The sequence below is a fragment of the Leiobunum rupestre genome, chromosome 11, assembly GCF_980474605.1.
Source record: "Leiobunum rupestre chromosome 11, qqLeiRupe1.1.hap1, whole genome shotgun sequence".
NCBI lineage: Eukaryota > Metazoa > Arthropoda > Arachnida > Opiliones > Sclerosomatidae > Leiobunum > Leiobunum rupestre.
This window is the reverse complement of record NC_143394.1, coordinates 43,995,341-44,012,969: the sequence shown is the minus strand read 5'-3', so window position 1 is coordinate 44,012,969 and position 17,629 is coordinate 43,995,341. Positions and strand designations below refer to the sequence as shown.

Sequence of the window (17,629 nt, the reverse complement as noted above, 5' to 3'; positions counted from 1 at the left end):
TGCCCTCAACGTGGAGTCTAGCATCCACTCTTTGGGTATCCGTAATGGAGGATGGGGCTGAAAGGAGGAAAACCAAACATGGACGCACCCAGGAATATACCGCGAAAAAGAGTGTATACTTTGGCTTGTATTTTTTAAATTCCTGTATCGAATGACAAATTATCTCTTTTCGCTTAGAGAGATTGAGGCTGTTTCGTCCAGGTCTTTCTCGTTATCCTGGTGTTCGCCAATATAGTCATCCCCATTCTTATACCGGTTTATGAGGACAATTCTTGATACAGTACCGCAATTTTTTTTGAATATTTGTCCCAGGTTTTGCTAGAATAGTGTTTCCTCAAAAACTATATTCTAGTCTGTCATCGCCAAATGCCAGCTGCTTTTGCGGAATGTTCCTCCAAGCCCCACATAAAAAAAACTCGAGCCTTTCTCCCAGGTAAAGAAAAGATTGCAATATCTAAATTTTAAATCTTTGTCTTCAAGCTTGAAATGTGTTTCTTTTCCTTCTTGTAGACTTCTTAAAATCATATGTCTTCTCCTTTAGCATGTACACCGTACACGATCCATCCTAAAATATATTGCAAAATATATTTAGTTCGTCTGTCGTAATCCGTGAGCGTAATTTTAAATGTTAAAACTTTCATAATGGTAAAATTTTTAACACATGATATGTATATAGTTTCTTTACATCCCCTATTTTTATAATAAAATCGGTACGTATTCGATTTTTACTAAAGCAGCTACATGAAAGTTTGAACGAAAAGTTAAGGTCTTAAAGAGGCTTATTCAGTTTTACCATAAGAATATAATATTATTACATAAGTGTGACACTTCCTATTCTTCACATGCAAAAGTTTTACTGAGAGCTATTCACAAGGCAGACTACATTACGAGCTTCGTCGCTGTTTTGCGTCCGCTTGCTAACGTAGCCTTTGACCGCGCCTCGCCTGGGGGAGATTTTCTTCTTGTGATGATGTCACTCCGTTATACTAGCTCTCAGTAAAATATTCCCCAAAATGAAAACTTATGGAACAATATTATAGACTTATGGTTTTACCGAATGTTTTCTCCAGGATTTTTGTGTGCAAAATACTCGACCTTTCCTCATGTAACTCATTTTGTCCCTCTGTAATGAGCCAATTTAATATTTTATAATCTATTTAAAAAATTTAGTTTCCAGTGGTAAAATAGGGTTAAAAATCTCTTAACTTCACATTCTATTCCCTAAAATATTAAGTGACACTAAATCCTTCTTCCATTCATCGTTATATTATTCTTAAGCACTTCCCTTATACAACTAGCGTAATGTACTTAAATGCTTACCATGATTTTTCTCTAGTATACGGATACAGGAGCGGTCGTTTAACGATGAGCCGCCTTCTGTCTGTCAGGCCCGACAAGAGAGGGGGGAAGTCGTTACAAATTACCGGGGCCCGTAGAGCCTAGGGGCCCGGTTTTGAACAAACGAGCTATACTAATCCCGGGTTTCACTCCTAAAATGTATAGCTATCTCCGGTAGTCACGGCTCTCTTGGGGCCTGGAATTTGTATTTGCCCGGGGTGGCGGCCCTGCTGTCTGTGGCCTCGCAAATTAACTTTGTTCATTTTCAAATTGAATTACAACTTGAGTCATCTTTTCCGAGCTTTGATGGGTTGACGGTGGTGGTTTTCCAAAGTGTATATCAGGCGTAGACGGATCCTCTTCCCGGAGTGGTTGTCGGAATATGTCGGGAGCCTTTTCCCCAACCGGTTATCTGGCGATGGGAGCCTTTTCCCCAAATGGTTATCTGGCGATGGGAGCCTCTTCCCGGAGCGGTTGTCGGACGAGGACGGGAGTCTTTTCCCCAAACGGTTATCTGGCTTTGGGAGCCTCTTCCCGGAGTGGTTGTCGGACAAGGTCGGGAGCCTTTTTCCCAAAAGGTTATCTGGTGATGTGAGCCTCTTAATCCCGGAGTGGTTGTCGGATGAGGACTGGAGCCTTTTTCCCAAACGGTTATCTGGCGATGGGAGGCTCATCCTGGAGCGGTCATCGGACTATGTCGGGAGCCTTTTTCCCAAACGGTTATCTGGTGATGGGAGCCTCTTACCGGAGCGCGGTTGTTGGACGAGGACGGGAGCCTTTTTCTCAAACGGTTATCTGGCTTTGGGAGCCTCTTACCGGAGCGGTTGTCGGACGAGGACGGGAGCCTTTTTCTCAAACGGTTATCTGGCGATGTGAGTCTCTTCCCGGAGTGGTTGTCGGACGATGTCGGGAGCCTTTACCCCAAAAGGTAATCCTGTGAGGGGAGCCTCATCCTGAAGTGGTTGTTGGACTATGTCGGGAGGGAGAGTTTCATTTGTCGATTACAACGCCTAATCGAATGGGGTATTTTGAAAGCTTGTAGTGTATTGGCCTTCACGGGTACACGTCTAACGGTTAAACCATTCCATAGCATTCTACTTTTAGAATAACTGTAGTTAATTTGAATTAAGTTTACCGTGTCGTTTTCCTGTAATATAATTTTAAAAAAAAACTAGATTTTTCTAAATTATTCGAGTGACCGAAGGGGATATGTTTGAACAGTTACGCGTCTCTAAGGACATTAACCCCATCTGGGTTATCTTTCTATTTTAGTTTTATATTATACCTTTATAATAATTTCTAAATGATTTTATTTTTTGTTAATACGTGTGGTTAATTTTTAAGTATCTACTTGTTAATTAGAATACTTTAAAGCCAAAATATAAGAAAATTCGGATTAGTTTGGTCTATAGGACTCTGTGGATTCGTCGTGTATTTTACGCTACCTTAAAATATCGTTTCGTAAAGAATGGTTTTTCATCCGGGAACGCTGTTTCTGGCAAATTGACGTTGGTGATTAAGAATTACATATATTTTGAAATGGCATGGACTGAGGTTGAAAATGAAAAGATAAACTCAACAGAAAGTAAAAGTTATAATGGAAATGACAATATACTGTATGAAATTCTCATTTATTCCGAATGGGTTCAAGAACCAGAAACTATAGTAAGTAATGATTGGAGAATGATGAGATATTTATGCCTTGGCTCCTAATTTGCAAATTATAAAAATAAAAAATCTGCGAGTTCTTCGAAAATCGTAAAAAAAACTAGCACAGTTTTGCAAATACTCTCTTGATCTTACATAGCTCTCTAACATGTAATTGTGTTACAAATTAATGCATAAAACTCAGTTGAAGAATTGACTTTAAGTAACAGCATCATGCTTTCTGTTATATTAATGTTTATCTTGGTCGCGTATGCGGTATGTTTCATTTTTTATTGTGTTCTGTCAATTTTTAATGCGCGGAAATGTCCAAAGAAAATTAAAGGTGATTCGGTTCTTCTTGTTGTTGCACATCCCGATGATGAATGCATGTTTTTTGGGCCAGTTATAAGATCTCTGGTTAAATCCACGGATGTTGTGTATATCCTATGCTTGTCCTCTGGAAATCACTACGGACAAGGAAAAATACGAAAAGCTGAATTTAGAAGAAGTTGTATTTTGTTGGGCATTAATCCAAGTTATATTTACGTGATAGAACATACACTCATGAATGATCACCCAACTTGTAGTTGGAATAAACAGTTAGTGTCTCGTATTCTTAAACAATACATGGAAACATTATCTGTAGAAGCTGTGATTACCTTTGACTTTTACGGTGTAAGTGGTCATGTGAATCACATCAGTGTATATAATGGTCTTAGACACTTGTACGCAAATGGTCATGTTGCTAATAATTGCAAATTCTATGTTTTGGAATCAGTCAATTTACTTAGAAAGTATATAGGCTTGTTAGATTTACCGTTTTCGTATACTCTTGCTTCATTTGCATATGTATGCAATTTCCAGGATTTTTTCATACTTCAAAGAGCTATGAGAGCCCATAAAAGTCAGCTATTATGGTTTCGTTATCTCTACGTTTTATTTTCAAGATATATGCTTATAAATACATTTAAAGAGCTGAAGGTGGAAACAAATAGACTTAGGTACAAAAAAGAATGATATTTATCACAATAACTCTTGTGTTAATTTTTTTATATGTAAAATACGGAGATAAGTGCTTTAATTCTCTTATTATTTTTCATTTTTCATAATGCTCAGTTTATTAGCACACCATGTTACACTACGTATTTCTGAAAATGCCAAAGATTTGCACATTCCATTTCCGTAAACTAATGCCTATCATTGCTAGACTGAATTTAGTAAATCCAAATTTTTAAGTTGGTTACATCAACCAGATAATTTGTATATTTTGACCAAATTTGAGTCAGTGTGTTTTACATGTATTTTTGAACATGAGATTTATTTAGAGCATATCTTTTGTATAAATTATATAAATATAATTTTTACTAATGGTCTTTAACAATATTTTGATAGTCTTACATGACTGTCATAGGTCATTGTAGGCCTTATGTAATAAGTCCTAAATGATATTAAATAGTTCAATTATATAAATCAAACTTGTCCTTATGAATTGTATAGCAAAATAGTTGCAATAAATAATTACATGGACAAATAATTTTTTTCTTTAATTAGGGAAAAGGCCTGCGCGATAAAGAGGATGAAAATCAGGGTGCATTTTGGGGTTGGTTCCAGTCCTTATCGGTTTCAAAATCAATGCCAGCTAGCCTTCAAAAATTTTACAATGCCCAGATGACATGGCAATTAGCAGTTGGAGGGTAATTATTCAAAAACATATCTTATCTTTGTGTACTTAAATTAAAAGGTGTTGGAATTTCTTAATTTTTTCAGGGAAGGGAGGGTAGTAGCTATAGTTCAAGATGACGTTGTGGAAATAAGGTTAGTTGTTTTATATTTAAAGAGTGTAACTGAGAAGTAATTCTGTGTACCTTTGGTTAGATCTTCACGAGAGGATTATGCAACCATGTTAGGAAAAGGCACCAGTAAATGAATATAGATAATTGGCTGTTGGTTGGATATTAATTTTATCTCTCTTATTAAGTTCCTAAAGATTCATGTCCTCAGTGGAGGAAAACCCTTTTTTCCCCAGATTGTAGTTTACTGGCCGTTGCCACCAGTAAAGGAGAAATCTATTTCTTTGATCTACTTGGCTCTAATGTGTTTACAATTATTATTGTAAGATAAAAAATATTTTGGCTCCAAGTCTTTGGTTACTATACGTTATTCGTCTATTTGAAATTGTGCTTACAGAGTAGCTCTGAAACACTACACAATGCAAATGATGTTAGTGATGCGATAGCTGGCATGGTTTTTTCTAATGCACGAGTAAAAAATACACAATGGTCATCGGAGTTCCTATTTGTGACCTTTAAAGGAACATTGCATAGTTTTCTAGTCAGGTATATGGTTTTCTATTATTTTCTTGGTTCAACCTCTCTAATGAAGATTCTATCTTCAGCTCTGATGGCTTCCAAGAAAACCATTCTTTTTCACTAGCCAGACAATACCCAAGAGGCGTAACTGGAATTGCTCTTCATCCTTCGGATAATTTAATTGTTATTAGTGGCTTTGTAAGTTGTTCAGGTCACGGAGAGAAGGAAACATTGGCTAAAGGGATTTATTACGGCCTGACAACATGGAGGTTGCTATCTGACTATCCTCATTATAAATTATATACTTCGTTAGAGGGAGATGAGGTAAAAAAAGAAATAGCATTTTTTATGAATTTTCATGGTAACTTTATTTTTTTAAGATTAATTCAAAATCAAAGTTTCTGAGTAAAATATCTGTATATCCTTTTCGATCGCTTGAAGGGGTGTGTATGTTTTTTTTTTATATATTTAATAAGCTAAATTTAATTATCTAATTCTGGTTGTAGAATTTTATTTTGAAAATGGGACTCTCACCTAATGGTAAAATATTGGCTGCAATTCATTCCTCAGGTGCATTGAGTTTTTGGAATTACCCTTCAATGCGTTTACAACGAATTTGGGAACTTAATGATCAGGTACGGAACAACAACGGAAAATTATGAATAATTTTATAATTATTATTATTTTACTCTCTAGCCTGAAAATGACCTAAAAAATCCACAAATCTGTGAACTGGGAATTAAGCGTAAAACATCCAAACTTGCTCTAGATAACTATGGTTCTTATATAGCAGATATTAACTGGTGGAGTGATGAAGTACACATTTTCCTTTCCTTTTCTTTATTTTTTTATGTACTAATATTTACCTTTATTTAAGAAACTGATATTAGCAAGGTTCTCTGGCGCGGTAGTTGTTGCTTCTACTTTGAATCTCAAGAATCTGCTTGGCCAATCGCCTGAATGGTTTGAAACTGCACCCCAAGTTTCCTTAGCACACGATAGAGGTTTTTTAGGTCTAGAGGTTCGTTTTTATCAATATCTTGGTCCAGATTAAGTGACTTAAAAGATTCTGTTTTTCTATAGTGTGAACAGGTAATTTCTTCAAAGAAAGTAGTTACGACATCTTCGAGGCAAGAAGAAAGTAGTGATGAGGAAGAACCATCCCTGCTGAAACAAAGCATTCGAACTGTGAAAAATGCTCTTTATTACGTCACTGATAATGAACGTTTTCAACCTCCAAAAAAGAAAACAAAGTAATCTAGTGAAAGATCTACAGTTGTCAACTAAGTTCAATGTTTTTAATTTTATATTTAGAGTTGTGACAAAAACATATCGGTTGTTAAGTTTAAATTCGACAACCCCGGATGAATTATTTCTTAGAAAGGTAATTTTTTAATGTTTTTTTTGCTATAATTGTAGTTATTTTATCCTGTTAACTTTTATAGCTTGATAATGAAGAATATGGAGAAGCACTGGCTCTGGCTAAAGTGTATTCTTTAGATTGTGATTTGGTTTATCAACGGCAGTGGAGGAAGAGCCCTGTGTCAATTGCATCCATTCAAGATTATTTGGTAAAGACTTAACTTCAGGCTAACTAGCAAAATTTGATTTTTTTGTCATTTATGCAGAGTAAAATTACAAAAAGGACTTGGGCTCTTCATGAATGCCTTGAACGTGTTCCTGAAAATATTGATGCAGCCCGAGAACTTTTACTTTATGGCCTAAGAGGTTGCGACCTTGAAACATTGGTGGACATGGCAATGGGTAAAGATAAGGGAAGGTTCATGGCAACTACAATTCGGAGTGCACTTAGCTTCGATGAAGAAGAACTTGAAGAGTCCAAAATCAAAAGAAAAGCCGAAAGATTAAAGCTGCTTTTGGAGAAAGTTAATTTTAAAAAGTAGAAATTAACAAAAAAATTAACTTTTTTAAGCATTACTCATATGATTTAATTTTTTAGCTTGACTTTAGAGCAAAAACAACTATGCCAGTATCGATTGAAATTACTTAGCTACTTGGATCGACTGAGTACATATGAAGTACGCACTAAAGAATTACAATTGCTTGCATTTTAGGGTGTTTATTTAATATCACAGGAGGCTTCCGATCAGTTACCTATAAAGGAAGGGAAAATACATAGGGGCGACATAATACAATTGGGGCCAAAGCAATAAAATTTTAATACAAATGTGACAAAACATATTTATAATACAATTCTGGGCAAAATAAAAAGAAAATTACAAATCGGGAAAAAAACAAATATACCAAAACAAACATAACATGTAACATGCAAATAATGACAGGGAAATGAGGGAAACATCAAGTGTCTGCATTGAAAGAAATTGGTAGTAATGTTTTAAAATTAGAATAATTTTTTTTCAGCTACAATTTGATTCGGGAGAGAGTTTAATTAAATTTAATATTTTTTTTAGATAATATTGGGAGGAGGTCAAGCCGCCTTAGACCACTTTGACCATTGGTTCTTTAAAAATTTCCGAACTCAGTCATGCTTGGAATCGTCAGTTAATTTTGCTCAAACTGGAAATTGGAGAGCTATCTCGCAAATGTTTACCTACCACGGATCTCAAACTCTTACTCATAGACTACCAATTATATCACATATTCCCGAAACACTCTCACCCAATGAATATCAAGATCTTTTACCAGAATCTGGATTTGGCCCAGATGAACCAAAAGTTTATCATTGGGATGAAATTATTTCGAGAGAAGCAGATTGGGTTGAAACCTACTTTGAAAGGTAAGATTGTTTTTTTTAATATTAATTTGATCATATAAGTTAACTAGTTTCAATTTTTTAATTTATTTAGTTTGCAAAAAATGGAAGAAGCTGATGATTTTGAAGTTGAATTTTACGAGTGTAATGAAAAGCTTCAAAAATACAGGTGGCATGTTCATTTATTATTTATTTTAACATTCTAAAACTTTTTCCAGACAAGTTTCTTATATGTATCTTGTTTGTTTAAGGACTGACAGTTTAACGCTGAAACTTCTCACAGAATGGTATATTGAAAGAGCTCAGGAGATTGAAAATATGAGTGATTTGGTTGACAACGCATTGGATCTCATCAAGTGTGGCCGGGAAAGGAATATTCCAGGACTAGAAACATTACACAATGAATTCATATTCCTTGAAACTCTGGTTTATGAATGCCATTTAGTTAAACCTGTAAATTTCTGGGAGCTGAAAGCTATGGCAGATATTGAGAAATTGAGGCTCTTAATGTCAACGGTAATAGTTTTTTATTATTTATTGTTTGCCATTTGCAATAAGCTGCTCATTCTTATAGAGTACAAAGAAAAATTTCATCAAGAATGTACGGCAATGGCTTATTCCATTTTTAAATCGATCTGATAAACTTTATCCTGGATCAAAAGTTACTTTACTTAGAGATTATGTAATGGGTCTAGCTAAAAGTGATATAGTGCAATGCAAACTTTTGTTAGAGGCATCAAGACCAGATGTAAGTTGTGAATTTGTTTACTTCATACCCTTTTTTTAAGTAAACAAACCTTATTGGAAATTATTATAGTTGCCTGATCCTGTAATCTCAAATACTGAATTACTTCTTACGGTTGGACTTGATGCGATTTATTCATGTGAAAAGTTAGTTCTTAACTTATGAATAGTTTGTTAAACAGTCTAATTTTGTGTCTGTTACTGCCAGGGAGGATGAGCTTGAGTCCTGTTGCTCCATTTTGGAATGCTTGCCTGATAGAAATCCGAGTGTTGACACTGAAGAACTTGAACAACTTCATGACAAAGTTGATATATTGGAAAAGCATTTGACGTATGACAATTTTTTTACTCAAATAACTGTGACATATCTCTAAATATGAGTTTTAAATGTTATCCTACAGAGTTGCAAGTATACTGGAAAAGAATGGATTACCTTTTACACCATCCTATATACAAAATGCACAAAATAATGTTGAGGAAATAAAAAAACTTTTTATAGCACTATGCAACAAAGCTTGTTCAAGAAAACCTCCATTTGAAGGAAAACACTGGAAAGATTTGCTCCAAAGTATAATTACAATAAGGGAAAAGGTTTTTGATAAAATCACAATTGATGATTGTTATGAAGTAAGTTTTTGTATTATTATATCCATTAAATGTTTTTGACAGTATTTAATTTGTTTAGATCATTATCAACACATTATTGTGCTCTGGAAATAAGAAATACATAGAATTATGCAATGATTTGATGGAATGCTCAGTGAAATCAACTTATGGAACAACCAAGAGGAAATTACCACTTTCAAAAGCTATTGATTTGGTTATTTCTGCTGGACAGAAGTACTTTAACATTTCAGCTTCCCTCGATGACCCCAGTATAGCACTTGCAAAGTAATTTCATTATTTACTTAATTATATTATCGGGTAGAGATATGCCCTGCTTATCTGGAATTAATTTTAAAAAATTATGATGGAGTGTATCTCGTGACTTGTTATGATGATTCCCTTTTTGATATGCCATCAATGGGAAAACATTTTGCAATTCCATGTGGGGTCAGTCTTAAAATGTACTTTTGGGATAAGACCTTTTGCTCCTCTTTTCCGTGTGTTATTGACTGGACAACATACTTTCGCAACCTGGCATTGATTCCCCTCTTTTTCTGTTTGCTAACAATTAGGACATTTACTTTGGAACCCAGCAATGTTGCCCCTAAACGTGCTTACTGTGATAACGGTCCTGGATGAAACCTATTTTTTGTCTATGGTTTTATGGGGTGCATTTATGTGAACAATCTTTTATTGAATTTCTTACAAGAAATTTATGTTTTACTTAAGGTGCTGTTTTACTCTAATTGATGATCCAAATCCTAATATTGAAGAAGAGCTTGATCTGATATTGGCTCTTTCCCTATTAAAAGATTTCAAAGTTAACATGATTCCCCTACAAGTTCGCTTGTGCAAAGATAAAATGGTCCTCATTAGAAAAGCTATTAGTAACTATCCAACAGCCTATAAAAACTCCCAAAAGGTAATTTGTATTTTTAAACGCTGAATTGTTTATGATTTTAATTTTTGTTTTAGCTATTACGTTTAGCTACATTAATTAGAATACACGAAAATGATCGAAGGGAACGTGATGGGAATGTTTTGTGTCTTGTTGCTGAAGCTGCGTACCAAGTAGGCAATAGACTTATTAATATTCTACCATTCTAAGTCAGTAGGTCATGATTAATTCCAATTTTTATCCCAGAATGAAGATTTCAATCAATGCTTTCAAGCCTGTCAGCAGTTGATTGACCTCCATTACGAAGATGCGTGGTCAATTTGTTATCAATTAGGTTGCTGTACCCAATTTAAAGATATATCTGCCAGGTAATTAAAATTTGTGCTTCCCCTTTTTTTAAATTAAAATAATTTATTTGATATTTTCAGGGGACTTCTGCTCTCTTTTGCTCTAATCTATTGTTCAGATGATTTAATTGCTACTCTTATCCCTGCCAAGATGGAACTCGAGTTACTGGAGATAAACTCACTGATGAAATCTTCTGTAGAAAAACCAATTAAAATTGCAAATACTGAGGAAAGTTTGGAAAGTACCCAAGATGATGGTTCTGAATTTGCGGTATTACCCAGTTTGAAACAAACCAAGGATACCACCCTCAAAGTACTTCAGACAACAACAGAGACTACAAAAGCGGTTTTGGCAACTGTTGGCAGTCAGAACTTTTGGAAGGATGCGGTTAAGTAAGTATCTCTTATCACTTTCTTATTATTTTGGTTTTATTTTTTTAACTCAATATGAACCCTTTTTCTTTTGTTTGCCTACTAGTTTCTAAGTGTATTTTTGTCTTTGATGTTAATGCATGCTTTGATTTTCTTATACTAACAATTAACATCCCTGACACTTGCTATGTTTTTCCAATGGCCAGCTTGTCCTACTTGTTGGAAGGGTTATTTAGGACCTTCCCCCCTTTCTGGTGGGCCTTTACCACTGTTTTACAAAGGTACGCTAAATCCTGCCTACTAACAACACCAGCCCTCTGCAACAAATCCTAGCATGCAGTAAAAACTGCAATTGAATGTTGCGGCGGGCACGTTATCTCTTTTTATCCAGTCACGCTACATTTTTTTGTAATATTTTATTTTTCTGCAACTTTGCTGTTGGCATGATTTACAACTGCACATATTTAAGTTCCCCAATCCAGGCATTCCTTCTCGATTTTGAGTTTTTATTCAGTATTTTTTGTTTGCTGGTTTCACTTTTATTTTTTGATGTCTATTTTATTAATTTTTATTTAATTGTAGGTGGGTTGGTTCACTGGATGAAGATAACGGAGATTTAAAGAAAATGGATAGCAATAATGATTTCAAAAGAATTGGAGTTGATGCTTTCCGCGCTGATGGGGATGAATGTCACTTGAGCAAAGTGAGATTGCCCAAAAACATCCTTCAAATTTAATAACATTGTCCTAATTTTAATTTTTAGCTCCATACCAATTATGATAAGTATTCAATGAGGGATGTACCACAACATCTAAAAATTAGTTTAGACATTTTTCGAGCAGCTATGATTGATGAATCTCTTGAAAAAACTGTTTCTCAACAACTAACCTCTGAATGTGAGGTTAAAGTAAAAATAATCCACGCAAATGGAAGTTAATTAAAATTTAAAATTTTTAGTTTTATTGGACATTGTTAAACACCTCTTACCAGAAGATACTGAACTGGGATTTGGATATCTACTATCTTTGCAACAAGCTAAAGATGCGGCAATTGTCTTTGATAATTTTCCGCAAAGCATGGTGGTTTTGGAATTAGCATCATTGTATTTCTGTTTGGCGTTTTTCTCCGAAGCCCTGAACAGTTCTAAAGCAATTTCTGTTGAAAAGCTATTGAAGGAAGATCCGGGAACTTTAATTAGAGAGTGCACAAAAATTATAAGCGAAATGGATCATTCCGAACTTTCTGAAGAAGCCTTGGTGTTACATAAATTGTTTTTGAAATACCGCAAGCTTCATTCTGATTACATTGAAGCTGAGTTCTTAAAGAAGCTGAACAATGAGATGGATTATGATGTTGATCTCGAAAAATTTGTCAAGGATGATGAATATAAACAACAAATAATCTTAAAATTGGCGAGGTACATCGAAATGTATATTCAATGTTAACAGTGATTGAATCAAGCTTCATATTACAGTTTCTCAGAAGATTACTACAACACAGCCAAAACATTAGCCGTGAAGTACAACGTGAATACGCAGCAGTTTTATATCAAACGTCTAAGCTTTTTATTTCAAAAGATTGGGTAGGTAAAGTCATATTTTATTGTGGTTTAAAATTAAAATAAAATTGTCTTTTAGGTCTGTTTCTGAAATTGAGAAAAAATTGAGAGAACCTCATTTTAAAGAAAGTCTATATTCGAATCCTGAATTGTTTAACAAATACATGGAAGATGACATTATACCAATAATCGATGGCTTTGATCATTCCAAAATGGTTTTTTACTATTCATTGCTTTTGGATTGCGGAGATGTTGACGATTCTCACGGAAATAAGCCCAGTTTCCACCTAAAGACTCTTCAAAAAATTAAACACATCAATGGTGGCACTGGTATCAGTTATTCTAAGCTGATGTCGCCTTATAAATCAACTACAGTACTGGGAGAGGTTTTAAACAGAGAAAATATACATTCCATATCCAAGTTCGCTGATAAGATTCCATTATACGTAAGGTTATACTTACCCTTCAAATGCTTAGGCACAATTTTTTTTCTAATTTTTATTTTAAACAGCCTAACAAGTTCCATTCTTCAAGTTCTGTATTCAGAATTTTTTGTGAAACACAATTTTTTAACTTGGAACTAGATAAACCTACTAGTTCCACGGTAACTCTAACTTGTTTTTTTCTATAATAATTTTAATATATGGTATTATAATATAATTATAATATAATAATAATAATATAATATAATTTTTACAGCGAGAATGGGTACAGAGGTTCCAGGCATCCAAAGACCTCTTTTCAAAAATGACTACCAAAGATTTCAAGGATTTCATCAATACAATTACGTTTAACTTATTTGCAGTTACCAAAGTATGCTTTTCACTATTCTTCTATTATTATTAATAATTAAGTTTAAATATATGATATTTTATAGCTTCCGTTAGAAAGTCGTGTAGAAATTAATAGATTGGCTTTAAAATATTGTTTGGAGAAGGATTCAAATCAGTATGTTATATTTATTATCAAATTTTAACAGTTTAATATGTTAACCTGTCTTTTTTTTTCAAAAGATGGAAATCAGTGATAACTGAATTTCAAAATAATTTAAATCACTTAAAGAAACTTGATGATGAAATTGTTTTATCATTGAGGGAATCGTCAGACACAAATATTCAAGATTATTCTATTAAATTTGATATGACTCGATCTGTACCTGAAAATGTCAGTCCAGATAAATTCCCGTTGTTAAATATGTTTTACTCAAAAATAAACAATTTTCAGATTGAAGAGATGTTGATACAAGCTGTAATGGAATGTTTGCCATTAGCAAGAGTTCAAGATCTCCTTGCCTTAGCGCCAATGGAATTGGCTCTGGACCCTGAAGAAATTTACAAAAATGCTATTAAGATGGTTGTCAGTTATTTATGGTATCCAAATAAAACTCCTCATCAGTTCCTTTTAGACAAAGAACCAATTAAAGTATTGAAAAATATTTTGGAAACTGTAATATTTGATAAGTGAGTGATTTTGACTTCGCAGAATTGATTTTGCTAATTATGAAGTAAATTTAATGGTCTAATGACAATTACAGCGAAGTTCTAACAGAAGATAGTATTTTGGATATATTAAGGCCTTTCCTTAGCGATGCAGATGCTCCTGGAGATTCTAGAATGGCTGTTTTGCTATATTTGGAACAAGTGAGGTTGAAAAATAACTATTGTCTTTTGAATCTATTTAATTTAGTACACTTATTTTGTCTTTAGACATTTATGTTGTGTCCGGAAGATTTACAATCCGTACTTTTCTATAAAACTAAAATTCTATTGGAGGAACAATTTTCTGAAATTGATGTAAGATTTTTTATATTTTTTTGGTATAATACTTTTAATTCTTTTTGGATGTATTTTGTGTAAATGTTTTATAGGTTACAGAAAATGATGTAGGTGATGTGAATTCTTTGACTACTTTGTATGAAAATCTATTACCTTGTGCAAAGTCATCCAGTCAATTTTTTGCTTTGGCAAAGTGGCTTTTATGGTGGCCAAGTCTACCAAACTCAAGCAGCTTGTCAGTTTATTTTACCTGTTTGTAAATTCATAAAATTAATATTTGTTAAGATGTATTTATATTTTAGAGAACCAAGTGATAATATATGGATTCCTCTGCTTGGTTCGTTAATCAAACAGGCCGCGCAAGAGAGCAAAATGGATGAAGTCATCCAACTACTAGAGATCATTTTTGAATCAACAAAATTTAATTTACAGGTATGTCATGGTAATTCAGCGCATATATTTGATTATTGTTAGTTGATATTGTAATTTAGCCAATTCCTATCCAAAATTTTATTTATGTTGCAAATCAATATCCATTTACATTTCTTCCAATTATCAACCAATTTTGGCAATAATCATTAAAAAAAAGGTGGTTTAGAAGCTGATGTTAGTTATGTCAAATTTTGTGGCTATTATCTAACACCTAGGAGCAACAAACACAGCAGCCCACACAAGGAGAATGCAACCAGTCAACAGTCGTACATTTTCTTGTGTACAGTTTTCATTGGTTAGACGCTTAAATGCCTGCTGCCTTTGGAAGGGGAAAATTTTGAAATTGTCGTAAAAGTTTGTCCAATGAAATTTGTGCACAACACTGCGTTCTCCTTGTGTTTGTTGATCCTAAATGCCTCAAAGATCCAGCTAACACCTGGTTTCTGAAAATTGACCTTCAAATAATTCCGTATAATATTTCCTTGATTAATTTCTAATTTAAAAACAATTAATTGGTAAAATTGCAATTTTACTACAATTTAGTGCATTAGAGTTCTTTTTGAAAGAATATCAGGAGTTGGGAACATCTGTAATACTTTAAAATTGGTTGTTCTTGCTCAACAACCGAAAATGTATAATACAATGAAAGAATTAGTCAGATATAAAGATGAGGTAAAAAGTTATTTTTTTTATTTTTTTGCTACAGTTTTAATTAATTTTTTTTTTCATACAGCTATCAGAAGGGGAAGATTTTGACAAACAGCTTTTAAGTTGGATTGTTAATCGCCATTTGACAACCACTTTTGTTTCAACTCCATTATATGTTCACATTTCCAATTATCTGTTAAGCAATGGAACCAAGGAAACATGCGCTAAGGTTGTGAGAGAGTTGGAAATGGCTGGATTCAAAGAAGAAGCTTCAACATTGCTGGCTAATATAAAGCAACTTTCAAGTACGCCTAATACGCTAACTAATGCTTTATCCGCATTACGACATTGGTTACCTAGAAAAGAATAAGTTAATGAATTAAATGTAAATTAAAATTATCACAATAATAAATTATAATTTTTTTCATAGTTTCTCATTAATTTTCCTTTAGATTTAGTTCTGGATAAATGTTTAGTGTGAATTGTGTTTTAAATGATACTTAATAACATTTTTTTCAAAAAAAAAAATAAATAATAAACTTTATTTTGATGCACATGGCAACTAGGTCTTCGCACCATACTTAATAACATTCTTATGTAATAAATAACCCAGCTGGGTGGCGCCACCAGTCAACAACTTAAAACCACCACCCCCATACTTTATCACCACTTCTCAATGTCCCTACCATTCGTTGGTCAAATGAGGTAAAGTATAGAATAGCCCTCGCTAATGGTTTTAAAGAACGGGGCTGGAGGGTCTCCGTTTCGGCTCGCCAGCGCCCAAGCGAAGAGAGTGCGCGGCGTCCTGAAACGCCAATACTTAGATGACGAGTCTGATTCCTACAGTAGTTTTAGTTTCACTATTCTTTTTTCGGTGGGAGAGTTTGTTTCATTTTGCCTTGTCCAATCCGATATTAAAATTATTAAAAAATAAAAAAACATTTTAATTGTATAACAAAGAGAATTAGTTGCTACTAGTTTTGGTCCGAAATAATTAGCTCTATAGTTACCATGATAACCAACTATAGATAAGACCACGGCCAACTTTGATGACGCGCTGTTCGCACAACAGGCCCAACAGCTCATCATCAAAGTTGGCCGTGATAGGACAATACAGCAACCGATGTTTTCGGAGGCCATGTTCCGAAAGTGGGTAAACGCTTCATTACAAAACCGTCAAGTGGAAAGCTCTCAGAATTCGAATCTAATGGACAAGATTATCTTTGGTCTAGCCACGTGACTACAAAAACAAATTCATCCAGACCGGCATCAGTAAACCCCGTTGCTAGGCGCGACGGAGGGAAGGTATTTTTGAACTTTGAGAGACTCATAAAAGTCGCATTACTGTATATAGAGTGTTGTTGTCTGAAACCCTGCGACGTCACCATTGTAATTTGCCTATTGATAAAAAACGGTAACTGTCATGGCGGCCACTATTAACACTACAGCTGTGACGTTACAAGTTTTCAAAATCGTATCAGACGACAACACTCTATATGTTAGAAGGATGGATCATGGGTAGCCCTCCGACCAGCCCGTGTTTTAAAAAAAGCCGGCAGCGCCGTCGATATTAAGAGAGCCTCTAAATGTGGGACGCATAGAGATAGAAAAGAAATAGATGCACTATTGTATCTGGCGAAGTTGACCGCGAGTGCCAACCCCCTTTTCGCCAATGTAGGACGCCATGAGATGGGCAGATTACGAGGCGCCATCGACGCGCGGTGAAATGAAATACATTATGCCTTTTGGAAAATCAACTGTCATTTGATGTAAACAAAGGAAGGATAGATGGCGTTGCAAATTCTGCCCATCTCCGCTTTCATACATGCGTGGGGGGGGGGGATGAAATTTCTCGGTCAAAAACAGGGGCGCCTTAACGTGGTAATCTTCCCTCTATTTCTTTTCTATCTCTATGGTGGGACGTCTTGTTTCTATTCCCTCAAGGACAAATTTTGGCGGTGCTTCCTCCATGTTTTGTCCTTGACGGAATCTAAAGACGGATTCTCTATCGCGCATGACCATAGAAATCTCATAGGTAACTAGAATGCTGCCGCCTACGGCCGAGCTTGACGCCAGTTCGCCTTGAACCTTCAGCCAATGAGAGGCCGTAGAGTGGTTCCGCCAAGGAGGATAATAATCCTCCTTGGATCCGCTAATATAGCGGGAGATAGGTGACGTCATTCTCTCTGGTGACATTAAATTCTTGGCAGAACCACTCTTT

At 34.7% G+C, this 17,629-nt stretch overlaps 2 protein-coding genes across 2 annotated transcripts; both read left to right on the top strand.

Moving 5' to 3' along the window:
* Positions 1-2,800: 2,800 nt before the first annotated feature.
* On the top strand, positions 2,801-15,837 carry LOC149922939 (NBAS subunit of NRZ tethering complex-like). Its single transcript, XM_090162433.1, has 44 exons — positions 2,801-3,003; positions 4,537-4,679; positions 4,753-4,800; positions 4,861-4,904; positions 4,964-5,097; positions 5,173-5,321; positions 5,381-5,618; positions 5,675-5,737; positions 5,801-5,929; positions 5,991-6,110; positions 6,172-6,315; positions 6,378-6,547; positions 6,609-6,678; positions 6,740-6,865; positions 6,923-7,194; positions 7,255-7,333; positions 7,727-8,052; positions 8,123-8,197; positions 8,280-8,544; positions 8,603-8,776; positions 8,846-8,919; positions 8,981-9,103; positions 9,174-9,399; positions 9,458-9,663; positions 10,108-10,300; positions 10,354-10,449; positions 10,523-10,644; positions 10,705-11,016; positions 11,578-11,698; positions 11,759-11,891; positions 11,953-12,412; positions 12,470-12,577; positions 12,633-12,999; positions 13,065-13,157; positions 13,253-13,366; positions 13,431-13,501; positions 13,567-13,717; positions 13,778-14,013; positions 14,088-14,193; positions 14,260-14,346; positions 14,421-14,563; positions 14,631-14,760; positions 15,304-15,432; positions 15,494-15,837. Exons 1-44 carry the CDS (start codon positions 2,878-2,880, stop codon positions 15,776-15,778), a joined length of 6,981 nt encoding a protein of 2,326 aa, XP_090018559.1. The 5' UTR covers positions 2,801-2,877; the 3' UTR covers positions 15,779-15,837.
* Positions 3,001-4,276, top strand: PIG-L (phosphatidylinositol glycan anchor biosynthesis class L). Its single transcript, XM_090162434.1, has one exon. The coding sequence runs from the start codon at positions 3,220-3,222 to the stop codon at positions 4,000-4,002; it is 783 nt and encodes a 260-aa protein (XP_090018560.1). The 5' UTR covers positions 3,001-3,219; the 3' UTR covers positions 4,003-4,276.
* Positions 15,838-17,629: the final 1,792 nt, after the last annotated feature.

Bases quoted from the DNA above. Each gene is read 5' to 3' on its own strand.
- LOC149922939 (XM_090162433.1), top strand. From the start codon at position 2,878: ATGGCATGGACTGAGGTTGAAAATGAAAAGATAAACTCAACAGAAAGT. The intron at 3,004-4,536 runs GTAAGTAATGAT...TTCTTTAATTAG, and splicing joins TTCAAGAACCAGAAACTATA to GGAAAAGGCCTGCGCGATAA. The intron at 13,000-13,064 runs GTAAGGTTATAC...TATTTTAAACAG, and splicing joins CTGATAAGATTCCATTATAC to CCTAACAAGTTCCATTCTTC.
- PIG-L (XM_090162434.1), top strand. From the start codon at position 3,220: ATGCTTTCTGTTATATTAATGTTTATCTTGGTCGCGTATGCGGTATGT.